A 26,674-nucleotide genomic window follows, 5' to 3' on the forward strand; every position below is an offset into this window, starting at 1 on the left:
CTGGTCAGTGAGGAGGTGCTGGTTTGGGGACATGAGCTCTGGTCACACCTTGTCTCCAAGGCATGTGTGACCCCAAAAGGAAGAATGGAAACCAATCCTTTGCAAGCGTGGCATCACAAGTAGACAGCATTAGGATTTAGCTCTGAATTCTTTTGCTCTAAGAAAAACATTGCAGTTCTTCTCATAACGAAACATAAAGCCGGACTCTCTTCTAACCTGATGATACTGAAATGGAAGCCTTCCGTGGGCGAAACAGCAAGTGGACAGTGCTCAGCTATGCAAGAAGGACAAGGAGAGGGGCCAGCGCCCAGCTGGATGGGAAGCCCCAAGGGCAGACGGCAGGTCCAAAGCAGAGACGGACAGAAAGGCCGCCAGAGCCCGTTCGAGGACGCAGCACCAGCAGAGCTACCGCGGGGTCAGGACGAGACACGGCTGACAAAGGGTCGGGCGGGGCTGGGAAGAGCAAGGGCATGGGCCACTCATGGGCCTCTTCTGCGGAAGTGGCCGGGCAGATGTCCACTAAGTGGGCGTCAGCAGAATGGGAGCTCGCCACACCCCCAAGCCAGGTGGGGCTGGGAACCCACAGGCCCCGGGGGCATGAGCACACTCGCTTTGGTTGGGAGTCAAGGCCTCGTGCGAGGGATGTCCGCCTAGCTCTGGATGCTTGTAGAAGAACTACATGGGCAGCAATGTGAAGCCCTCGGCAGCCACTGCAGCAGAGTTCCGTCACATAGAGGCGGCCATGGAGAGCTCGCCAGCCGCTTGGGACCTGCCACAGGCCCCCAAGCACGAGGAAGACCCCACAGACAGCCTGTCCCCTGCACGCCCAGGGCAGGCCATCCCGGGGGAGTTCAGGAAGCAGCAAGGATAAGTGGTTGGCGCTGCTAAGCCACCAGGCTCGCGGCGGGTTTCGTAAGCGAGGCTCCTGGCGGGAACACGAAATGCAAACCTTCATTTTGATGTAAATCGGAGCATGTGTCTAACGTGTACAAATTGGAGCTGTGAGACACTCAGCTTATCGCTGATCAGCAGAAGCCCCCACTCACCCCCCCACCCCCCCAGTGACAGCCGAGAATTCAGCAAGGATTTAAACGTCAGATTCAGCACAGAGGTTAGAGTACTCGGGGCTGGTGGGAGCCGGTCTGCTTCTGGCCCCGCTGCTCTCCAGCCACACCCTTGCCCTCGCTCCTCTCGCCCTCTCGCCCTCTCTCCTCTCACCCTCTCCCCTCTCGCTCTCTTGCCCTCGCCGCAGAGGACACGTGCAGACCATGGGCTCCTGAGACCCCGAGGACCTGCTCTTGGCTGGGCTCAGAGGACACCCTGCCGCAGGGTGTCCTCCCTTGGTGGAGGCTGCTCCTGGGTGAGTGCAAAACCTCCTGGGTGTTAGCACACTCCCGTGGGCCCCGGTGGCCTCGGCGGCTATGGACCGAGGCACTTGGGGGGACCTCGGGCTGGCCTTCCCCCGTGTGATGAGTTTGCGTTGAGCATAATAAAATCCTGTCTGGGAACCACCACCCCTCATGTCACCTGCGGCTCGTGACACCGCCCTCTTCCCTCCTCCCCAGCGGTCTCTCCTAACTCTGCAGGCTGCCCTCCGGCCGAAAAGGCCTCAGTTGACACTGAACCGCTGTTGTAAGCCCACAGCTGGCTTCAACCAATTAGGCCCCTCGCCCACTTCTGTCTGAATGTCTGGGCTGAGTTTCCTCTGTGCCCCACCCAGCTGTGTCTCCCTCTCCAGAAAGCCTGAGGACAGCACGGAGAAGTCCCCCACTGGGGCAGAGCAAACATCGCGTGCCATCTGACACAGTCTGGGTATGAGGGGCGCTCCTGAAAAGTCAGGGCCCCAAGTCGGCTCCTACTGGATCTCTTCGTCTTGTTTCGGCCATGCCTGTCTTTGTAGCAACTTTTGCATTTGGATGCATTAGATGAAGTCAAAAGTGATTTTATAACGGGCTGTTTTAATAAGAGCAATTGGCTGTTACAGCAAAGTCAATGCTGCAAAACAAGACAGTGCTAATAGCACGTTATAAAGGAACCGGAGTCTTTTTTCTTGCCCGGAACCAATGACTCAAATTCCATCGCTCCACTGTCTCCCAGACGTGCACACTAAATTAAGCTCCAGAAAAACCTTTGGGAATAAAAAAGTTAAGCCTTTGTTGTTTGGCCTGCAATGAGGAACTCTACTATTGCTCTTTTAGTGACAGAATTGAGTAAAGTAAGCTTTTTCATTCCTTACGCTGGCCTTGCTTTACATTTTTAGGATGCTTTCATGAGAATGAGGGCCATTAGTAGCCGAAATAAAAGCAGCTTTCTTTTTTGTTTCGCTAATCTTTCACTATGATACAAATAGAAATGTTGGCTGTAGCCACATGAATTCAGATGCCTGCTTTATTGTTAATAAATTGTGTGTCCAGCTGTAAAAAAAAGAATAATGAGAACACTTTGCTTGTTAACTGTGTCTTTCTTTAAAAAATAATAAATGTTACAATCTTGGCTGAAAGTCAAACAAAACCCAGCTCTTCTGGGGGGAATGCTGTCATTGTTTTTCTGCTCAAAGCACTGCTGATGTAACCCCACCGCCTGCTGACATAGACGCAAAGACGGCTGAGACTGTCAGCGGGGACATGCTCTGCTCGCACCTGAGGGAGTGTGTGCCCCCTCATTCACCTTCAGGGGCCCACCGTTTCCTGCAGGAACCCTAACACCCCAACTGTTGGAGCTGGTCTCCGGCGCTCCACTGTCCTCTATCCTGACTCTTCGGAGACGGCGAGAACAGGATTCCAAGCCACGCGGCACAGCTCTCCGGAGAACCACGGCCACGCCGCTGGCAGGCTGGCCAGGAGGCGGCTGTCACTCCCGGCCCTCCCTCGCTTACCCACGCTCAGGCTTTTCTCTTGCTCAGAAGACTCGACTTAGTGCACATGTTCTCAGCCCCAGCCTCCACTTCGCCGGTGGTGAAGGAGAATTCTGGGGCGAGCCGCCTGCCTAACCCCACTGGCTCTGCCCCACACGGCAGCATGCACCAGCTCTGTGGTCTGCGAGTCTGAAGCCCAGGCCTCCCTAGCAAGTTCCTTCCTTCCTCCCAGGAATGCTGGCGCATCTGCACCAACCCGCCTTCTAGCGTCAGTGGCAACTCCGGCCTCACCTGCCTCAGACAGGCAGGTGTTCCCCTGGCATCCTCGCTTTCTCCCCCTGTGCGTGTCTGCTCAATCTCCCCTTCTTTTGAGGACACCAGCCACTGTGGGTTAGCGGTCTCCCCATCTACCCTGGATGACCTCCTCTTAGCAAACTTCATCTGCAACGATGGTAGTTCCACAGAAAGTCACACGCTGAGTGTAAGGGAACTTGGTTCGGACACAAAGACTCATCCTCCTAATCTGCTTTCTGGAGTTGGCCTTGTGCAAGATGATAGAGGTGGTAAACAGAGGATTGCCACCAGTGGAAGGGAAGTTTGTAAGTAACTTCTGCAACTTCAGATGGAAAAAATACAGCAGACACTCAGGAAGTGTTTGCTGAATGCATGGACTAGATTTTTTTTAAGATTTACTTATTTATTCATACAGAACTGGATACAGGCCAGAGGTGCGGGGGGTAAGAAGACACACCAGAGACAGAGTGGGCAGCAGGAAAGGCAGATCTACTGAAGTCCACTGCTGAGGGGAGCAGCGGGGAGAGGTCGGCGCCCTGGGGGTCCCTCCCTGACTGGGGATCAAACTCATGCTGCAGAGGCTGCAACAGCTTCACAGTGCTGAGACTGGCCTTCGGCCACCGGGGAGGCCGTAAACCAGCTTTTGTTTTGCCTCTTTGTTCCATTTCTCTTTTTCTCTTCAGGCCGTAAGGTTTCACATGAGAAAGAGACGGTAGAAGGAACAGACGCTCATTTGGGAAACACAAATAAGCATCATCTGCCACTTGCCCCCAGAGACTACGCTCCACACGAGTGAGGCAGGGAGTCAGAAATCCCTGCCCACCTCGGCGGGGCCGTGCCCCAACTCCTGACCGCTGGGTTTCGTGACAGAGGCCCAGGGGAGCGGGTTGCCCCATGGCGCCCTGCTGTGGGAAAGTCAGAAACATGAAGGCTGCAGAAGCCAAGCTTTGCAAGTGAGAGGTGGCTCCTGGCCTAACAAGAAGAGACTCGACCAGGCCTAGTCATGCACAGTAGGGCTGGCACGCGAGGCTCTGTTCTAACCCATGCCCGTTGGCTCAGGACAGTGGAACTGGCACGCGAGGCCCTGTTCTAACCCATGCCCGTTGGCTCAGGAAGGGTGGCGGGGCTGGGAAAGGAGAAACCTGCAGAACGGGGTGGGAAGGACCTTGCAAGCATGGGTCTGACCCCAGGTAGGCAGCCAAAATGCAAATTCTTCGCCACCTGCCAGCAGGCGGGCAGCCTTGTGCAGGTGCCTCTGCACAGCTTGGGGACCCCAGATGGTGCGGGTCCACCCTCCAGTGGGCAGGGCTAAGTAGGTTCTTTGGAAGAAGGACGTCTGGAGACAAAGAGTCTGATGTAGGGCCTCCCTGGTGGCGTGAGGGGACACGTCTCAGCACCGTGGAGCTGGCTGCAGCCTCGCAGCACCAGTTCGGCCCCCCGCCAGGGAGTGACCCCAGGGCGCGGCAGACCTCTCGTGTCTCCCCGCTGCTCCCCTCAGTGGTGTGTTTCAGCGGACCCGCCTGTCCTGCTCCCCGCTCTGTCCCTGCTGAGTCCTCTCACTCCCACACCTCTGGCCTGCACCCCAGCTCTTGTGTGCAGAAATAAGTGAATAAATATTTTTTTAGAGAAGAAAGGCTTACGCAAGTGTATGGAAATAGTTGTGCTGTAGAAGACGCACCTAGTTAAGACGCCTGCCAGTCTCTGCCCCTCCCGCCCTCGCAGTCATTGTCTCACGGAGCCGGGGCTCTGTGGGGTGCCACCGCACCCCTGTGGGGCCTACCTAGAAACTGCACACTACCCAGAGTCACGTTGCTGGGGCATCTAGGAACGCGGGCTTGGATGGCCCCACACACGCACGGCTGTATCACCTCCTGATACCGGCCAGTGCTTAAGCCGTGACCCGGGGCGACCTCATGGCCTCACTTTACCTCCTGTCGCCCTTCCCAACAAGTCAGCTGCGGGATGTCCTTCCTGGTGACCCCCTGGTGGCACAGTTCACCCTGAGACAGTAAAAGAGGCCAGGTGGGAAAGGACATGGGCGGGGAACGTGGCAGAGAGAAAAGGCCCCAAAGAGCGGCCAGGGAGAGGGTGGCGGCGGCAGGCGGAAGACAGGCCACGGGGGAACCATGAGCCTGAAGTGTGAGAGCAGGCCAGCTGGGGCCTTGCTCCCCAAGACCCGGATGGGACTGAGGTCAACACGCACCCCCTCCTCGGTGCCCTGGGCCCTTCCGTGACAGTGCTGCCTTGGGACTGTTCTGCTGCCTCTCGCTCTGTGGCTATGGCTTCAACAGAGGGCCCGATCCCTCTGATGCGCGGCTGTGCCCAGGGGCAGAGCCGGTGGGGAAGGCCCCAGGCCCTGGGCAGGTGTGCTGAAGCCGTGGAGCAGATGGGGAGGGAAGATTTTCTTTCTTTCTTTCTTTCTTTTTCTTTCTTTCTTTCTTTCTTTCTTTCTTTCTTTCTTTCTTTCTTTCTTTTTTAATTGTACATAGGATTTTCTTTTGGCTTTTCTTGACTTCTACTTCCTCCATTGGTATAGCTGATAGTTGAAAAGAGTTTAAAGAACTGGAGAAAGAACAGCAAAGTAACTCAGAAACTGGAAGAAAACAGGAAATAATGAAAGTCAAAGCAGAAATAAGTGAAATAGAAGTTAGAAAAATAACCCAAAAAATCAATAAAACTGCTGCTTTATTTACAATTGGAAAGACATGGAAGCAGCCCAAATGCCCAAAAGTAGATGACTGGATTAGAAAGATGTGGTACATAGACACAATGGAATATTACTCAGCAACCAAAAAAGAGAAACACATGTCTTTTGCAGCAACTTGGATGGAGCTGGAAAAGATCATGCTTAGTGAGATAAGCCAGAAAGAGAAAAATACCAGATGGTTTCACTCATAGCAGGAGTATAATGGACCAGGCGAGAAAATAACAAGAATAATGAACAACCATATACCAGAGACATTTTGCGGGGGTGGAGTGGGGAATGGGATCAAAAACGGGGGGGGGGGAGGGAACGAGGGAAATGCACAGGACTATGGTGTTGGCACCACAGTGACTTGGTGATGGGAAACCCACGGGGATTACAATCGAGATGGAAAAAAAATCTACAAAATGATGTAAAAATAAACTGTTATAAAAAAAAATCAATAAAACCATAAGTTGGTTCTTTGAAAAGGTAAGCAAACAGACAAACCTCTAGCCAGGCTCACAAAGGAAAAACAGGAGAAAGCACAGATAAACAGAAAGAGGAGAAATCACAACAGACACAGCAGAAATCAAAAGAATAAAGAATAATCAGAGAATGCTATGAACAACTCTGTGCAAACAAGTTCAACCATCTAGAAGAGCTGGACAAATTCCTACAACTTTACAATCATCCAAAGAAATAGAACAACTAAACAGGCCAGTTACAAGCAAGGAAATTGAAGTAGTTATTAAAACCCTCCCGAAGAATAAAAGCCCAGGACCAGACGGGTAGACAGATGAGTTTTGCCGAATGTTCAGAAACGGACTGGTGCTTATCCTGCACTGACTCTTTCAAAAACCCCAGAAAGAAGGAGAACTACCAACTGCATCCTGCGAAGCTGACATCACACTGATACCAAAACCTAACAGACAACACAGAGAAACTTCAGCCCAATCTCCCTAATGAGCACTGACGCAAAAGTCCTCAGCAAGATCATGGCCAGCAGGGAAGAGTCTCCTTCCGAAAAGCCCCCGGCCACCAGCTCGGGCAGTTTCTTCCCTGCCCTGGGGACCCCTAAGTCCCCAGTCTCGCCCTTTAGATGCTTGCTCATGCTTTTCCTCCTCATTCTTTCTTCCTGGACTGTTCTAGAACTCCCCGGCCCCCCACGCCCTGTTATCTGACTACTCCCCATATCAATTCCAGGCTCTCTTTGGAATGCCTAAAGCCCTTCTTGGCTAAAATTCAGACGAGGGAGAGCAGGCCAGTTACCCTGAGCAGGTCTCTCTGTGCCGAGGAAGCAGGTGCAAAAGCATAGGCTGCAGCCTAGGCGTGCCAGTTACTTTCTTCCTCTTGGAACAACCATCCTGAGGCGCACTGCCTACCCCCCATGAGTTCACCCTTCCAATAGATGTGCTCGCGACACCAGGCTGGGTGCTGAAGAGAGACAGGAAAGCCCAGTGTGGTCCTGCCCGCCCTGCAGGAAGGTGTGAATGAGAAAAGAAGAACCCCAGAGAGAGGAGTGAGAAGCCCCAGCAAGAGGCCAGAAGCAGGCAGGGTGGCTGCAACCTGAGGGCCGGGACCGGGTGGCTCAGCGTTTTGTCAGCTGCATCAACAGTGTCGTGGTGCACGTCCACACCAAACGCCAGAGGCTGGAACTGTCCAGCCAAACCATACTTGGCCCCCCAGTCGGGTCCTGCACCCCCATTCCCGGTCGCTGGGGAGCCAAAGCCAGCACACAGCCGTGGCGTCTGCACTCAGTGCACGGGGTGTCCTCCTGCAAGGGGAGCAGCAGACACAGGCCGGGCGCGACGCTCCAGCCAGCACAGCACCACCAGTGGGCTGGTCACAGAGTGGCATGGGCCCTCCCTGGTGGCTCAGGGGGTGGGACGCAGCACTGCAAGCGAGCCACAGCCGCTTCGGTGCCAGTTCGATCCCCGGCCCTGGAGGTGACCCACAGGGCGCGGCAGCCCTCTCCCGACTCGCCCGTAGATGCGATCGCTTGTGTGAGTCTCAATGCCCCTCCCTTGGCATCGTGTGTCCAAGGCTCCCGCTGACGCAGCCCGAGCCGGAAGCCCCCATTTCGATGATGGAATCTCCCTCTGTGGGAGCAAGCTTTGTGCAGTGCCTCCTTCACACTTTGGGGCTGTGGTGTGGCTCCTGGCGGCTGTGAGTAGAGCCCCTATGAACATTCCCACACACTATTCGCTTCACTGCCTGTTTGCAGTTGCCAGGGTAAGTATTTGTGGCTCTGGCCACAGGGTAATTTTGTGCTTAGCTTGCAGAGAACCTGCCAGGCTCCCACGGCAGCCAGGTCCCTTCACCCAGCCCACTGCTGTACATTCCTGCCCACACTTGCTAATTTCCTCTTTTTTTTAAGTATGATCCTATTAGTGTGCACTTGTTTCGCCCTGTGGACTTCATTTGCATTCCCACAGTGTCTTTTCCTGAGTTTGTTGGCCATTTCTGAATCTTTTCCAAAGACACACCTATTCAAGGTTTTTGCCCATTTTCTCATCAGTTCTTTATTGATTTTTGGATACTAGCATCTTAGTCTTAGGATTTGCAAATTCTTTCTTCCCTTCTTTCAGTGATCTTTTTACCCTCTTGAGAATGTCCCTTGATGCACAAAATGCTTCATTTTGACAAAATCCAATAGATCAATTTTTTCTTTGTTTCTTGTGCTTTTCATGTCATATGTAAGACACCAATGCCAGACCTCAGGTGATGAAGATTTCCTCAGTTTTCTTCTATGTCATTTCAGCTTATATTTATAAGATAACATAAATATATATAAGCTAAGTACATGGGCCTTGCACCCCTTTTAACTTAATTTGTATGCATGGTGTGAGGTGAGGGTCCAACTTCCCTTCGCTATTTTGTACATAGACACTCAGTTGTCTCTGGACCAGGGCTGAGGGGCCTATTCTTCCCTCAATCAGTGATCTTGGCAACTAACATAGCTGTATGGGTTGGAAATTCCTAATCCTATCTGATTCCACTGACCTATATGTGAAAGTTTTTTTTTTTTTTTTTTTTTTTAGACAACTGGGGCAATTTAATTAGAGACTAAAAGTTGGGTGTTAGTGTGAAGCAGGAAGTTTCCCAAGTCTGCTGCTTGGATTCTGCTCCTTTCCCAGGCCTGCTGCTTGGGGGAGTCTGTTGCTGGGGTTCTCCAGCTCGCTGGAGCAAAGTCCCTGCAGGGAGCTGCTTGTCCACAGTAGCTCTGGCTACCCTGACCCCTTCCCGAACAATACAGAACGCTGCTGCTCTGAGGAATGGGGCCACAAGGGTCCGCATTCAACCTGCATAAACCTTGTCACTCATGCAACTCAAGGCTCAGTCTTTCGGGACCTATTCCACTCAGTCTGTCGTGTAACAGTAAATCTCTCTCCACCTCTCTGAGTGCCGTCTGATTTCTCTGGGAAATTGCCATAACAAATGAAGAATTAATGGTGTTGTTGTTTGCAATAATAATGTGGTTACATAACAAATTTCCTCTGCTTTTTATATTTAGGGAAATATTTAGGAATGAAGTAAAATATACAGATCTAGTCTTAAAACAACAGTCAAAATTTTCTTAGAAGCTAAACAAGGGTAAATGAACAAATATAACAAAATATTGAAAATTTTTAAACTGGAGATGGGTAAATGTGTGTTCATTATCCTATGGTCTCTCCATCTGTGCACATTTGAAAACTTTGATTAAAAAAAATGTTGAGGGCCCTCCCTTAACTTGGCGCAATGAGTTAAAGCTCAGCATTACAAAGCCGGCCGTAGCCGCTTTAGCACAAGTTCGATCCCCAGCCCCGGAGGTGACCCCCGTGGCGCGGCAGATCTCTCCTGGCCCACCTGCTGCTTCCCTCAGCAGTGTGCTTCCTTTATCTGCCTGTTCTCTCCCCACTCTGTCTCTGGGGAGTCCTCACTGCCCCTGCACCTCTGGCCTGTACCCCCAGTTCAGTGTGCATAAATAAAAAATCCTTTTTAGAAAGTTGAAATAAATCATCTTGCTAGGAGGCCTTGGGCTTCCCCACTAACAGCTAAAATTTGAGTTTTGAAATGAAGTCAGAAGCTGAGACTCAGGGAAACAGATCTGCTACTGCTCTGCCCTCCCAGGCCTCCATCTGTGTAGACTAAACTTGAATTTTTTCCAGCTAGTTAACTTTAGCAGAATTCACCAAAATTTGAAAAGACTGGAAATGATACCTGGGTTATTTTTTTTCTTCATTAAAATTATTTTAAACCCCCAAATGATAATCTACTCTACTTATAACATAGTTGAGTTACTTGTTTGTTTTTACATTTTATTTTATCCTCTATTTTTAACTGAAGTAATATTGGGGTACCCCCCCAACCTGGTGCACTCACCACCAGCTCACCCACACTTACCACCACAGACCATTGGGCTTCTTCCCTCTTTGGTCTCTCCCCTCCCCCACACCAACTCTTGGCATCTCAGTTCTGTCCTCAGCTACCAAGGGTTAGTTTTTCAGCTTGTCTTTATCTGTTAATTTAGTACTTTATATTCAGCATATTGGTATTTATTTTTTCCCCTCTGACTTGTTTTTTTTGGTGGTATCCTCTCAAGCTCCATCCACACTGACATAAATGGCAGGAACTTACCTCTTGATTCCTGAGTAGTATTCCACTGTGTATATATGCCACATCTTCTTCTCAATTCCCTGAACGTAATTCCCCTGAGCAGACTCAGTCAGCTCATGTTACAGGGGACTCTCAGGAAAAACCCCTGAAATACCCACACAGGTGACAAACCCACACATTCGGTCACCAAACCAGGATGACTCCATCAGACAGGCGATGCTGTGATATGACCCCTGTTCTCAAACAAGATTTAACAAACCAGGTGCCTTTTCCTAAAAACAGCCTGCCTGTTTGAAACCAGACGGGATGAATAGACAATATCCATCAGTTCTCTTATGACAATTTACTTCAAAATGTGCTTTATCCAACCTCCTGTGTTAAAAGGTCCCCTTTAGATCTGAATTTCTCTTTGAAAGCCATGCTTACTAATTTACATTTATAACTATATGCTTCTATTAATGAATATAGATAACCTCCCCCCTGCTGAAACCCTTTTGGGCCCACAGATTCATAACTTACAAAACCATCTATCTTATATTCTTTATAGGTAAATACGAGCAAAACAATAAAACTAGACATGACTTAATATCCACTACAGATCTCGCTGGCTAGAGGTAAGTGTAAAGTCACCTATGGTTTCGTATATCTCTAAATCCCTTTGCGTGACCCATGGACATATTGAAGGCAGAATGGCTTCAGGAAGTGGCAGGGCCCCACCCTGGGGTGCAGATCCAGGGTGGGGCCTGGTGCTGTAAAGGGGCGAGGCTCAGCCTTCAGGCTGGTGTCACTTGCATCTCCCTGCCAGACTCGCCAGGAACAGATCCAGGCGTATTTCACAGGCTAGACATCAGTGTTATTTCTAGGAAGAGCATTATTTCATTTTCCCGCCAGTTGGCTGAAAAGTCACCTATTTGCCACATACCTGCTGAGCAAGCAGGCGCCTCAGGGTGGGCTTTGCCCACCCTTAGCCTGTGACCAGTCTCCAGGTGAATGGGCATTCTCAGTGCTGGCCTCAGTGCCATCCTTCCCGAGCAGCGGGGGGGTCTTCGCCCTGTTCCTGGGCATGTACCTGACCACGGTGCTGGGGAACCTGCTCATCATCCTGCTCAGCAGGCTGGACTCGCACCTCCTCACCCTCACTGATGTGTGTCTGTCATCTGTCACTGTCCCAAAGATCCTGGCAAACATGCACAGTGACCACAAGTCCATCCCCTATGCTGGGAGCATTTCCCAGATGCGTTTTTTAATAGGGTTTGCTTGTTTTGACATATTCCTTCTGGCAGTGATGGCCTACGACAGGTACGTGGCCATCAGTCAGCCCCCCCACTACAACACCATCATGAGGCCGGAGCTGTGTGTCTCCTTAGTCGCTGCGTGCTGGTTCTTCAGTTATCTCCACTCTCTGCTGCACACCCTGCCCCTGGCTCGACTGTCCTTCTGTGGTAACAACGCCATCCCCCACTTCTTCTGTGAGCTCACTAGACTCCTGAAGATGAGCTGCTCGGACATCTCCATCAATGAGTCAGTCATCTTTGAGGGAGGAGTGATTGTGCTCACACCATTGAGAGGCATCTTGGGCTCCTATATCTGGATTTGGACCACCATGAGAGAGCCCTCAGCTAAGACATTCTTCAAAGTCCTGTCTATCTGTGGCTCTCACCTCCTTGTTGTGTCTTTATTCTACGGGACCATTGCAGAAGTTTACCTGTTTTCTTCCTCTTCTACCTCCAGTGAAGAAAACATAACTGCCTCTATGATGCATATGGTAGTCACCCCCTTGCTGAACAAGGGCCAGGCCTGCTCTGGACTGAGGAGGGGCTTGCGGAGCTGAGCCTTGGTGCTGGAGAAGCCATGGCCTACAGCCAAGCAAATATGAGAGGCGCAGCAGGTGGGCGCTGGACATTCTGAGCCGCTGGCGCCCCCCCACCCCCACCCCCACTGGTCCAGACAGCCTCCCAGTCCAGGGTGGAGGCGCCTCTTCTCGGAAGCCCTCCCTGCTTTCCCCAGACAGGGCTCAAGGCACCACTCTCTGTGCATCTCCGCACGCTGTGTGGATGTTTCCACTGCCTGGCACTACCGCTCCTCCAGGCCTCCGCCCTCCAGCACAGATCAGGCAGGAATCGAACGCAGCGCTGGAAAACTTGAGTGTAGAGTCAGCACATTCAGCTACACTCTGTGAGTGCGGCTAGATGGTTAAATCACTTTTAGACCCTAAATCACAAAAGGAAAAAAAAGAACCCAAACTTTCCTCTGAGGCTTGTTTTTTTTCATTCTCCTCACATTGCTCCTTGCATGAGTTACCCTGTAACTACCCCTTGACCTTGACCAAGTCTCCAGCTTCTTGGCCCTTAGCCCTTTCCTTAAGCCAATAACACTGAACTCCTTTGTCGAGAACACTGGCCCCCAAAATCCTATATAACTTCATTCCCTTTCTTAGTTGGGGAAGCAGCTTTAGTTAATCCCCTGTCTCCTTGCCAACTGATTTGCAGTAAAGTGTCTCGTTGCAGACCCCCATGTCATGGCATCTGGCCCACGCATGCCCAGCGGGAGCCCACCACTCTGTCGCGTTAGTAACGCGCATGTTAGCTTTCCAGCAAAGCCTAGAGGGCGGAGGAACTTCTAGCAAGAAAAGGCTTTTGTTCTTAGCCTTTGGGGAGCTCTAGTCTAGTCACCCCTGGGGTGTGCTGGGGACAGAAAGATTAATGACATCACCCAGAATGTGCCTCCTCTTTTGAGAGGTGAAGGACAAGATTTCCAAACCCTGCAAGTGAGAGGTTTGTGAAGAGGAGTCCACATAGGCCAGCACAGAGGCAGCGCACAAGGTTGCAAAGGTCAGAGGACATGGGCCAACCCCAAAGGCAGGCTGCCTGGGAGCTGGGCGCGTTGCAAGCAAAACGGCCCTGACTGCGTGCGCCTGTTGTTTCACACAGCAGGCAGGCTGTGTTTTGTTTTGTTTCAGAGGGAGGACAGTATTTCAATATGTGTAGAATTAACGTTTTCTAGAAGACTCCCTGTCTTCCTCAGAGACCCCACTTCTGACTTTGCCCTGGGGAACCCAGAAATCTCGTCCCCCACCTCTGCAAACACTGGGAAACTTAGTAAACTAAATGTGTATGACCTGTGAGCTAAAAATGATTTTTACATTTTTAAAGAGCAGTAAGCAAGCAAACAAAAGAGATTTTGCAACAGACACTTACAAATAACTAAATGTAGAGTCTCCCCTCCAGGGCACAAGGGTTAAAGTCTCAGCTCTATCAAGCTACTGCCAGCCACGGCAGCACGTCCTATCGCCAGCCAGGCAGCCACCCACACAGAGCAGCAGACCCCTCCTGTATCCCCGCTGCTCCCCTCAGCAGTGGATTTCTGTGGATCCGCCTGTTCTGCTCCCCACTCTGTCTCTGGTGAGTCCTCTCACCTTCCCGTGCCCACATAACTCTGGCCTGCATCCCAGTTCTTATGTATAAACATTAAAAATAATGATTGCTAAATGTGTATTTTACCCAGCAAGCCTGCTTCTGGGATCCTAACCTATTGATGGAAGAGCAAAAATACAGAAATGTATGACTGCAAAGTAGTTTTTAAGAATGTTTGGTAAGCCTTGCTTATAGAAAGGCAAAGCAGAAAAGTGTACGTATCTGAGTGTTGGTTAGTGGAATAAACTAGAACATGCAGGCCAATTCGCTTCACGCAGTGATCAAAAAGAATACAGCAGATGTGAAGGTCCTGGCTGTGAAGATGCCTATACCTTATCCACTAGCCAAAAAAAGCAAAGTAAAAAGCAATATGGCCTTCTGATATGAGAATGTATTTTAATAAATGCGAGACCTGGCATTAAATATATGAGCTACAGTTCAGAAAAACTGGGGAAAAAGTTCAAACCTGTTATGAACATTTTTCCATAAGCATGACCTGGGATTAGTAAACAAGAAATTTTCTTACTGAGTTTTTCAGTACTTTTTCCAAAAACATTATTTTAAATTGCAGGTAAGCATTATAAACAATGACACCAGCTGTCTGCTCACCCACACAATGAAAAGAATTGACAAAATAATTCATTTGATTATTACAGAAAGGCATGCCGAAGACAGCACAGGTGAACAAGAAGCCACCGGCCAGCGGGGACCCTGATTGTTTCACGTCATGGCCACATTGTTCTCAACAGGCTGAGGGACCTGACTTACCTTGGACAGTGCCTTTGGGGGGTGGCAGTTGATGCCACCGATGAAGATCATGTTGGGCATCACTGGTCTCGGGTATTCCAAAACAAAGTCATTCCGAAGCAGCCAGATGGATGTATGGCTATAGAGATCGTAGGGGGTGACGGGTGTTTGGAGGATCTCAGAGGCAACTTCTAAAGCAGTTTTGAGAAAATAGGGGCAAAATAAATGCTCCTGTACGTGCAAGTATTGATTCTTCACTCTCTCCCAGAAGGTCATGGCATCCGGCAATTCGGAGAATGTCCTGGGGACGTAGGAAAGAGGGATGGGACTCTGCGTAGCTTCATCCATATAATGGCAAAAAACTCCCCTGGTGAAGACCACAGAAGGGAGCGACAGATACTTGGCTACAATTAAGCCACACATGTCAAAAGGATCTAGAAACACAGCATCAAAAATACTCTCTTCTAAGTATTTTACTAATTTTTGGTCATTAAACAAACTCCGACAGTGTGAAAAAAAGTAATGGAAAATAGTGCTGGGCGGATTCAACAAATGAGATATATCTTTTTCTCGAACTTTCCATTGAGTGTCCGCAAAAATCTGGAATTCTTTATTCAAATCCTCCAGAGTGTGAGCTGTCGCATACGTCTTCACTGTAAAGTTGAGGTTTCTGTCCACACGCTGATTCACCTCTGGCATGACTATGACCAGCTCATGCCCTCTGTGGATGAGCTCCTTCACGACCTCTCGCATCGTAAACCAGTGGCTCCCGTCCATGGGTACCACCAGCAGCTTGCCTGCCTCTGCAGAGCCGGCTGTCAGCAGGAAAGACACGCAGAGTGGCAGGAAACCAGCCAACATTGCAGGAGCCATCATAGCACTGCCGCCCAGAGCAACGCAAGGCTTCTGACCTTGTGCAACAGTCGGTGTGGAAGGACAGGTACAAAACCTGCCCTAGGGGAGGGCGTGTTTTCAGACGTTCAAAAAAAGATTAACTCATGGCCAATCATTTGCCATGAATGGCACCTAGTGAGTGGTATATTCACAGGCACCTGTTATCTAATAACAGGTAAATGTAATTTTTGCTCTTTGGCTTAGTCGCTGCAATATCCATTTAGAAACCAAATTGTTAAGCAATGTTTTCAAACCTGAGGTCTCAGATTGAAAAATAAATTTAATAAACTAATATTGTTGGCATCTGTCTCAAAGCTACATTTAGATTCTATCCTCAGACTACCAAAGACTGCCCAGAAAAACATTGGCATTCCAGGATCCAAGGAAGGACTTGAAGTGTCTGGCCCCTGCTACCATGCAGGCAGTGGAGACGGAATTCCTGAGGGTCTCTGCAATACCTGGCAAGGGTCTTGCTCCATCTCTGGAATGCTGAAGTAGAGTTGATGATCCCAGCCACTTGGGCCATCCTAGGGATGTGATGCTGTGTGACTGTCACCTATTTTATATTCATTTCCCCAAGTACACTGGGCACTCACCCGCCCAGTGCCTGTCAGAAGCACTCTGCTGGAGTGGCTCTCTCTTCTCTCTGTTTTTGCAGTTTTCTTCCCAAATGCATATGCTAAGTTCCTCCCAAATCCATATATTAAACTCTACTTATGATGCCATTAAGAGGTGGGACTTGGAGCATTAGTTACTATTAGATGAGTTTTTGAGGGTGGGGCCCTCATGAATGAGATTAGTGCCTTTGTAGGCATCAACAGGAGCCTTGCTTCCTCTCGTACATAGCCTGTTAGCCCAGTGGTTAGAGATTGTTGCTGATAGCTTGCTTCTTCTCACTGAGTCTGAGTCTCTGTTCACCCATGAGGGTACAAGAATTTGTCAGTCTACAACCCCAAAGAGTACTCACAGCAGCACCTGATCATTTATAAACTAACCTCCCACATCTGACCTCAGAACCATGAAAAATTAATTTCTGTGGTTTATAAGTCACCCCGTGTATACTATCGTGTTACTGCATCTGAACTAAGCAAGAGGGAGACCAAATACTACTTTACTTAGAAGCTTATGAAAAAGCTGGGGTGATCAAGCAGTTCATAAATGGATCAATAGAATAGAATAAAAATTCCAGAAATCAATCCATACGTAGATAATTCTTTTTTTTTTTTTTTACAAAGATGCAAAGGCAATTTGTTGGAGAGTCTTTTCTTCAATTGGATATCCACAGCAAGAAATGACATTGACCTTGTGTTCTGTGAAAAATCTATAATTCTGGTTTAACCATGATAAACACTCAGCTTAACTCAAATTGAAAGACCAGCTACAAAATGCCTGACCAGCACTTCTCAGAATACCCAAGGTCATCATAACAAGGACAGCCTGAGCCCTGATGTTCTGGATATAAAAGGATAAAACATGTTCAGTCTAGAGGAGCCAGAGACATGAGAAATGTGGTGTAACATCCAGATGGGGTCCTGGAAAAGACAAAGGACGTTAGTTTAAAAATGGTGAGCTCTGGCCCTCCCTGGTGGCGCAGCGGGTTAAATCACAGCACTGAGAATCTAAAAAGCTTCTTCCTCATGAGTTCGATTCCCGCCTGCCCCGGAGGTGACCACATGGCGCGGCAGACCTCTCCTGACCCGCCCGCTGCTCCCCTCAGCAGTGTACTTCGTCGATCTGCCTGTTCTGCTCCCCACTCTGTCTCTGGTGAAGCCTCTCGCCGCCCTGGCACCTCTGGCACCTCTGGCCTGTACCCCAGTTCTGTATGCACAAATAAATAAATCTTAAAAAAAAATAAATGGTGAGCTCTGGGAAACACAGGTTTTTGCTGACTATCTTGTGTCAGTATTGGCTCATTAGTTGTTATAAACAGATCATAACCGTGTGAGATGTTATCCAGAGGAAACTGGGTTTAGGATACAGAAAATTTTTTCCAATTTTGCTAGAAATCAAAATCTATTCTCAAATACAATTTTTATGTTTAAAAATCTGTGCGCAGACTAGGGAAAATATATTTGCGGGGCATATTACTGACTAAAGGCTTACATCCAGAGTATAGGAAGGATGCTCAACCTCAATAATGAGGAAGAAAAAATATTTTATAAGAGAAAGATTTTTATTTTCATATCTATTTACATTATCACATTACTGTTCAGTTTAAGACAATGTTTACTTCTCCCATCCCCACTTCTCCCACCCATCATCACCATAATTCCCCACATCCCTCCCTCTTTCTGACCCCTTTCTGTACCCCTCCCCATAGGATATCTCTGGTTTACAATTGTCTGTTTTGTTTTGTGTTGTATTATAAAAACAATATACTTTTCCCCCCTATATCTTGTTTCCCTTATATTTCTCCTGGCTTATCTCACTGAGCCTGATCCCTTCCAGCTCCATCCATGTTGCTGCCAATGCATGAGTTTATCTTTTTTGAGTGCTCAGGAATATTCCCTTTTGTGTGTGTGTGTGTGTGTGTGAGAGAGAGAGAGAGAGAGAGAGAGAGAGAGAGACATCTTCTTGATCCAGTCATCTAGTTAAAAAGAGAACAACTCTTCACCAAAGAGTTCAGGAAAAACGCGTTCAGGGAAACCACTTAAGGTCACTAGTCACTAAAAAAATCCAATTAAAACCACGATTTTATTTTGACACCTATTAGCATACAAGTCATGTAAGCTTCCAAAGAGCCAGACCTCTCCTGGAGCTAGAGAATCCTGTGGCTGTTTCTTTAAAAAATGAATGATGAGCCCTCCCTGGTGGCACAGCGGGTTAAAGCACAGCACTGAGAAGCTGAAGCCACTTCCGCATGAGTTCGATTCCCGCCTGCCCCGGAGGTGACCCACAGGGCGCGGCAGACCTCTCCTGACCCGCCCGCTGCTCCCCTCAGCAGTGTACTTCGTCGATCTGCCTGTTCTGCTCCCCACTCTGTCTGGTGAATCCTCTCACCCTCCGCATCTCTGGCCTGTACCCCAGTTCTGTATGAATAAATAAATCTTTAAAAAAAATGAATGATAGAGGAGAGAAATAGAAAGGCTGGAGGGGATGCTACAGGGTCAGGAACCTTCCACAAGGAGGTAGAGGTAGAAGGGATTGGCGTCAGCCATTAATCAAGTTATGAAAACCCGGACCCTTAGGCCTCAACACCCAGGTCAGGAGGGACAACACTCAGACAGGGTCAGACTGTCACAGGGAGTGTCACGTGAGGGTGAAGACGTGGAGATGAAGGAACATACACCCGCTCACAGTGAGCCTCCTTACCAAGGAAGGTGACCGAACCCAGCCCTGCCCCACCGGCGCCTCAGTACTCTGCCCACCTGTGCCGCCGCAGGCCTCCTTCCCACCCCCTCTCCCTCCGCAGGGCAGCAGCCCCCTGCCTGCTCGTGACCTGCGCCTGCCGGGCTTCTCCGCACTGACCCTCAGCGGAGGCCGCTCTCTCAGGCCACCTGCCTGCAGCCACGCAGCCCCTCAGCAGGCCTGTCCCCCCCGGGGCAGCTCTCCGCACCCACTGGGCCTATGCAAGTGTCCAGCACTCCTGTCCTTTCCCCTAGTAAACCTGCACTTTAAATATAACTGAGTCTCTGTCTCGGGGAGAAACTCGCCTGGGAACTCACAGTGTGCGGCTCAGAGGGGAGCTCTGGGGACCCCTTTCCCAGGGTGGACCCCGGGGCCCCAAATCCAAACCTACCAAATCCAAAAACAACATCATGATCATCCACACAACCCAGGTACTCTATTCCCAGAGATTTCTACAGGAAAAGAAAGCATCTTCCTGTATTCATACTTTTTATTTTTGTGCATAGTGGTGTTTCGACATCTTAAAAAACCTTCTGGCTGGGGCAGACTGCCCCCTAGACTAGCCAGTTCTTAGCAGCATCAAAGGGTCCAGTCCATTGCCATGAACATGCAGACTAACTACCCAGAGCCAGGTCAGCCACAGCCCCTCCCCTCAACCACCCCAGGGCCAGGGGCCAGGCCCCTGGGCACATCGTGGGACTGAGTCTGACAGGATGGTGCCTGCTTGCCAGCCCGAAGCCGTTCCCTGCTGGAGTTCCTGTTGCATAGAACGCCAGTGGACATCGCACTGAGCCGCACCTGCTCCTGCTTCTCCTTTGTCCAGACCAGCGCTGGAGGCTCTTGTGGCCTGCGTGGCCTGTCCTGACCCTGTCTCTGGGGCCCGCAGGTGCAATAAATCTTGTCTTGAGCTTTTCCAGCCTCTCCTCTTGTCGCTTCACCTCACTGATCATCACTTAAAAGAACATACAACACCTTCATGCTACTTTACTGGTAATGTAAGAGCCAGAAGCAAGGGCCCTCCCTGGTGGCACAGTGGGTTAAATGCAGCACTACGAAGCCAGAAGCTGCCGCAGCTCCCTCTGCAGGAGTTTGATCCCCGCCCTAAGGTGACCCCCAGGGCTTGGCAGACCTCTCCTGTCTCACCCGCTGCTCCCCTGGACTTTGTCACACTCTTTTGCTCCCCACTCTGTCTCTGGGAGTCCTCTCACCCCAGTTCTGTGTGCATAAAAACAAAACAAAACAAAACTGGAAGCAGAACGCTGGTGTTTTAAATCCAACCCCACTCTATTCTACTTTTCCATTTTTCACTCTTTTTCAAACGATGAAAGATGACAACCCTCTTGCTAGATTGCGTGACCCATTAGTAAGATAGGACCTTCCCGTCTGAAAGATTAATTTATAGCAGTAGTCGAGATAACTAGCAGATTAATTAACAGAGGGTAGATAAGGACGTGAGTAATAATTACAGAATTACAATGCAAGTTTTTCAGGTCAGGGTCAGGGTGTTATATCTTACATAAACCATTTGAAGCAAAACTCCCAGATTTTGCAATAGTAATATGAGCCTTGAAAGTGTGCCCCAATAATTAGAGCTTGCCAGAGTGGGTGTCTGGGGGGTTTCTGGCTGGGGCATGCTGTTATCTACAGTCTGTACCCAGAGTCCCTGGGGGCAGCACCCCCGAGGAAGGTGACCAGCAGAAGAGGAACTTGCCCAACTGGGAATCGAGACTCTCAGGATTGACTCCAAGGCTAACGAACCCCGAATTCCTCAGCCCTGGGACTAAAAAGTCCCCCTTCCTGCCTCCCCGGCGCCCCCCCCCGCCCCCCTCTAGTGACAGCAGGCGAGGCGAGGCTCCAGTGCCTGGCCTGTAGGGTCCTGGGAAGGGCCGGGTACCATGTCCAGACAACACTGACCCCAGAAATACAATTCAAGTTCTCAGGTAGTTTTCAGCTTTCTAGTGGCCACATTTTAAAAGCAAATGGGTAACATTCACTTTCATATTTTGCTTAACCCTCCAGATGCCCCCTGTGATCTACAGTAATCCATATAAAAATGAGAGCAGTTACAGTCTCCTAGTCTCCTCAATTAACCTTCTAAACCCAGGGCATCTTTGACCCCCAGGGTGTCTCGGTCAGGACGAGCCTCATCTCCGTGTGTAATAGCCACATGTGTCCAGCGGCGGCCCCTCTGCACGGGGCAGGTCCAGGCTGAGCAGCTCAGAGCCCCGGACCGGCAGAGCTGGAGCCACTGGGAACTTTGTCAGAGCGAAAGGTAGGGTCCCACAGCGGACCCCCAGCCTGCCCTGGAGTGAGCTCCCCAGAGGGCCCCAGAGATCCATAGGCACGTTACCTTTGACTGGTCTAGGGAAGCTAGAAAGTAAGGGGCCCACCCTAGGTGACAGTCCCCCAGTCAACATAAGGACTATTAAAAATAGGGGGGAAAGGCCCTCCCTGGTGGCGCAACAGGTTAGGACGCGGCACTGCAAGCTGGCTGCAGCCGCTTCAGTGACCCCCAGGGCGCGGCAGACCTCTCCTGGCCTGCACGCTGCTCCCCTCAGCAGTGTCGTCAGCCAGCCTGTCCTGCTCCCCACTCTGTCTCTGGTGAAGCTTCTCACCGCCTCTGCACCTCTGGCGTACACCCAGTTCTGTATGCATAGATGAATTTTTTAAATCTTCCCCCAAAATAGGGGGGAAGTCCCCTAAATGGATTCCTCCATGCCAGCACCCACCCCCAACTTAATACCTACTTCAGTTTCAAGCTCTCCCAAGGTGTCACCCTAAACCCCTCTATCTGGATTCCTGGTCAGAATGTCACCTGCATGAAAGGACCCCTCCTGACGGGGAGGGGAGCTGGCTGCCCCTGAGAAGCCTGAGCATATTGCCAGCACCCTTGCCCCACCCTCTGTCTGTGGCTGCCTTCATTCTGGGGAGCTCCAGGAGGGCTCGACCAGAGGCTGCCTGACTCATGGTCATTCCGTGTGTGAAACTCTATGCCCGTTAACTCCCACTTAACCCGCGCCCTACCCCCAGCCTCTGGGAAACACTTTTCTGCTTTCTGTCCACAAACATGCCTGTCCCAGGAGCCTCATACAGGTGGGTCTGACAGAATTTGCCCTTTTTTGTCCAGTACGAAGCACGCATTAGACTTTAGTGCCTTTGAAGGGTGGATAGCAGCCCTCCTAGCGGGCACTACACCTGGCCATGCATTTATCAATGGACACTTGGTACACACACACACACACACACCGAGGAGTTTGCCTGCTCAGCTTCTCTCCATCCTTCCGAGCTGGCCGGCTACTTCACATTATCCATGTCTCTGGGTGATTAAAACTCCCTATGTTACTGGATTTTTGTGGTTTAGTTTATAAATAGGTTACACATGCAAGGACAGAATATCACTAATGCTCATATTTTTACTTTCTGTATGTCTCTCCCTCTTCTGCTCCTCGGGTCAAGACCTATGCCCCAGCTGGGAATTATATTCCGCTACGAACACCAGAGACTCCACCAAGCAGTAGTTTCAGTGAACAAAAAGTCTTCCCTTGCAGACAAAAAGTCGAGAAGGAACTATTCAAGGCTGATCTGGCCATTTTATAATGCCGTCGAGAGCTCAGTGCTCTCCTGTCTTTCTGAAGTGATCTACTTCTTCATGTCCTGAATGGCTGCCACCGCTCCAGCCATTGTGTCTTTATCTCAAGTGGAAAAGGAGAGACAAAGGGACAAAGGGCAAAATGGCGAGCGATTCCCTTTAAAGAGCTTCCCAGAAGCCCCACTCCACCCCCAGCAACTTCGGCCACTATAGAAGGATCATAAGATGGTTGTGTTTCATTAAATGGATTCATCTAAGTGACAGCACTCACTGGAAAGCTTGCCACTCCACCAGCAGTGTGCAAGCCAGTTATCATTACTACTTGCTGGCTAGAAGCAGGAAGGAAGGAGGGAGGGAGAGGACCAAGGAGACAGCAGCCTGCTTTAAGGAGACAGGTGACAGGTTCAAATCAGTGACGAAGAGCGCAGCTCCAGGGGCCTCCGGGTGGCGCAGGGGGTTAAAGCTCAGCGCTATGAAGCTACCTCCAGTCACTGCAACCTGAGTTCCATTCCCAGCCAGGGAGCTGACCCACATGGCACAGCAAACCCCTCCCGTTTTGCCCATTGCCTGCTCTGCTCCCCACTTTGTCGCTGGTGGATCCTCTCACACCCCAACCTCTAGCCTACATCTCATTTCTTGTTTGCAAAAATAAACAAAATAGATCTTTATAAAAAACAAAAGAGCATAGGTCCTGGTGTTAGATCACCAGGGTTCAAATATTGGTTCTGAGACTCACTGGCTGTGTCATCCTGTCAACGTTATCTACCTCCCACCACCGAGGTCTGCTCATCTGTCGAGTGAGACTGACCTCGTGAGTGTGCCTGGAAGCCCTCCGCATTGTCTGGCCCCGACCAATGGCCCCTGGTGTTTTAGCAATATCGTCCATGTCTGTTGTATAGCTCTTTGCATGACGAAGGCATGGTGGAAGGGCAGGAGCCAGCCCCCGTCCCTTGAAAGTCAAAACTGAGACTCGAGTTGGTGGGAGGAAATTAGGTTTGCCAGGAGTGGGCAGCCTGGAGAACTGGCGGGCTTTCGTCAAAGGCCCTTCCTGTCTTTCAAGTGGACTGGAGAGTTTACAAGGACAGGGGCTGTGCAGGCCCAGTGGCCCCCGTGTTCTGTTTCGGTGCTATCTGGACCCGTGGCGGGCTGCGGTCCTGTGTCACGTTTTCCATCTTGAAATACTACACAAGTTTTCTATCTTGCTCTCAGTTGGTTTTTCCTGGCTTTCTGTAATTTTGTCTTCAGGAACAGGGAACTTACAGGTCCCTGGGCTGGTGACAATCCCCCTCCTCTGTCTATAACCTGCTGCTCCCTGTCTTCTGAAATTCCTTCCTGCTGAATGGGAGTGGCAGCTTCGGGCATCTTCCCTGGCCCGCTTGAGCTAGACTTGGTTGTTACAGCTTTGAAACTTCGATTGTTTTTACCCTTGAGTTACAATACTTTGGGGGGTGGGTGGGATTTAATATCTCCAATTTTTTAGAGACCAAAGACCAAAAGAAATTGAAGAGTGGGTTGGGGCAAAGAAATAAGAGCTTGGCTGAGATTTACTGGCTAGTCTTGGAGCACTTCATACATGACGTAGGAAAGGCTTTTCTCAGGTAACTGGAGTTGAGTTTCTGCTCATGCATCCCTCTTCCTCTGGGGTGCCCTTCTTTTTCTGCATCCTCAGGTCCAGGCTGGCCTCGGCTCAAGGTTGTCAGCTTTCACTTGCTCAGGATGCGAGGGAAACTGCAGCTGGAAGTAGAAGCCTCAAAGAACAGTTTTAGGGTCTAGGACAAACCGAACAATTTAGCCTCAGTCACACGTGAGTGCAGTCTTCATGGGCCTAGAGTCTGATCAATAGCATTACAGGTCTAAATAAATAATTTAAAATTTCACTATAAACTACAAAGTCGTTAATCTGTGTTTTTGTTCTTTTTAAAAAAGATTTATTTATTTATGCATTCAGAACTGGGGTACAGACTAGAGGGTGAGAGGCTTCACTAGAGACAGAGTGGGGAGCAGAATAGGCAGATTGATAAATACACTGCTGAGGGGAGCAGCAGGCAGATCAGGAGAGGTCTGCCATGCCATGTGGATTGCCTCTCTGGCTGGGAATTGAACTCATTGCTACAGTGGCTGCAATAGCTTCATAGTGCCATGCTTTAACCCATGGCGCCATCAGGTAGGGCCCCCATCCGTGTTTTTAAGTAAAATACAAATATCAACGTGTTAATGTTAACTACTGCAGGGCAAATCAAGCACAATCCCTGCTTGGAGGCAGAAGCAAAATGATCAGCTATGCCTGCTGGAGACAGGGGTTGTGAGAAAGGCACATAAAATCCTGAAAAGTTAACAAAAGAAAAGGTTGTATCTTGTTTAGAAAGATCTAGAAATTTGTGTAGCTGTGCTAGAGCCTGAGATGGGCTGTTATGCTGATCTGGGAGAATAGGCATCCCTTGCTGGGAGGACAGGTAACACCAGCCCCTGGCACATTTGGAAACATGTTACCTAGAGAACAGGTAAGTAGTGAGAATAAAATGTGAAGCATTGGGACCACGAGGGTGGAGTGGGAGGTCTGAGAGTGTCGAGAGAGGCGCTTCTCCAGGCCCTGCGAATCATGGAGCTCTTGCTGGAGAGGTGGCCTCTCGGGGTGCATTTCAGTCAGATCTGGGGGTGAAGTTCTGGGCAGGAGGGGTAAAATAGGAGTCACCCAGAAGACGACTGTCCTAACGTGGATGAGACTTCCTGGGTGCAGAAAGAGCCGTGAAACGGAAGAAGCGTTGTGCGTGCTCTGAGTCTCAAGTGGCTGGGGGCAGGGACCAAAGATGAAGCTTCAACTCCAGCTCTTCAAACTATGAGCTGAATGAGGGGAAGGATGGTGGTGTTGACGCCTCATTCATTCACTCAGCTACAGTTTGTTATGATCTTCTAATGAGCCAGGCACTGTTGAAGGACTTAGGATACAGCCGTCCATAGGGAGGTATCCTCGTAGATTAAACTCTACCTTCAGAGAATGGAAGTTTGAGGAATGTCTCCTATTGGGAATTGGGGGCGTAGGCACAACAGACAAAGGAGAAGCAGTCAAGGCTGCAAGAGAAGCAGCAGGAGATAATGCCACCCAGCCAGGCAGGAGGGGCCGCTAGGGGCAGCGTGGCTGAGTGCCCACTGACCACCTGAGACAGGCTCTTCCCATTGCTGCCTCCTGGGCAGAACTTTTGCCTCCTGGCCTGTCCACTAACTCTGGTTCTTTCCCTAGCATCACTTCCTGAACATTCTAGCCACATGAATCTCCCTCAGATGCTCCAAATACAACCCCCATAGGCTGCCATTCATCTCAGCTCTGCCTTGCAACTCCATCTATCATTATTTCTGGTCTTAATCTCTCAAATCTTTAGCTGAAGCCAAAGTGATTTTCTGTATCTCCCTCATTCATTCCTGGATGGAGGCTGGATTGGACAGAAGAGAGGCCCGAAGTTTAGACAAATAGTCACCTACAGGGTTCGAGTGGGCAGGAGGTGGTCATTTCTTAGATGATTTTGACCCTGTTGTATACCACTTAGGGTCGGTGGAGACAAAAAAATAAGCATTGAGGATGTTATAAAGATTCAAGGTTACAGGGAGCATTGTCCTTGGGAGTTGTACTGATGTTGCATTTGGAAGATGTCTTACAAAATGGATGTCAACCTTCATAACCTACACAAATGTACACCATTGTAAGTAACTTAGGAAATTTGGCCACGCCAGACAAATGAGTTTTGCAAACCCTGCTGCGACCAGTATAGATTGCTATCAGCGGTGCATTTAAACTTTAAAATGTGAATGAAATGTTCCATCAGCTGTAATACTCATCTAAATGAATTTGTGTGAAACGGGATCTGGTGTCTGAAGGATTTGCTTTAAGCAAATGTTTTGAGCTCAGATCCCAAGGGTAGTGGCTGGTATTTCACTACTTCCCAGTGCTTAAATAATTGGCATCGCGACAATAAACATGCCACAAAACTATTTTTTAAAAAATATGAGTAAATGAACTGTATCAGCAGATCGCTAAGCCTGCGCAGCGCTCCACGGCTTCCCGAACTTTCCAGACAAAAGAACTACATTGCCCAGAAGGCCGCGCGCGACGTGCCGGCGCTCCCGCGGGGACTCCTGGGAGGCGTAGTCCTGGGGTCCATCGCTCTGTGGCCGGGCCGCCGGCGTCCCGCCCTCGCCAGCATGGCGGCGCGCACTTGGGGCGCGTTCGTTCGCTTCGAGTTTTGGCCGGGGCGGGG

The 26,674-nt window shown here is 49.9% G+C and overlaps 1 protein-coding gene across 1 annotated transcript in view; it reads right to left on the minus strand.

Moving 5' to 3' along the window:
• Positions 1-15,466, minus strand: part of LOC101624222 (UDP-glucuronosyltransferase 1-1) — a 55,325-nt gene extending 39,859 nt beyond the window's left edge. Inside the window, exon 1 of the mRNA XM_012729310.1 lies at positions 14,615-15,466. Coding sequence (XP_012584764.1) covers positions 14,615-15,466 — 852 coding nt within the window. The remainder of the gene's footprint in view (positions 1-14,614) is intronic.
• Positions 15,467-26,674: the final 11,208 nt, after the last annotated feature.

The sequence above is a fragment of the Condylura cristata genome, unplaced genomic scaffold, assembly GCF_000260355.1.
Source record: "Condylura cristata isolate star-nosed mole 26May11 unplaced genomic scaffold, ConCri1.0 scaffold00002, whole genome shotgun sequence".
NCBI classification, from domain to species: Eukaryota; Metazoa; Chordata; class Mammalia; order Eulipotyphla; family Talpidae; genus Condylura; species Condylura cristata.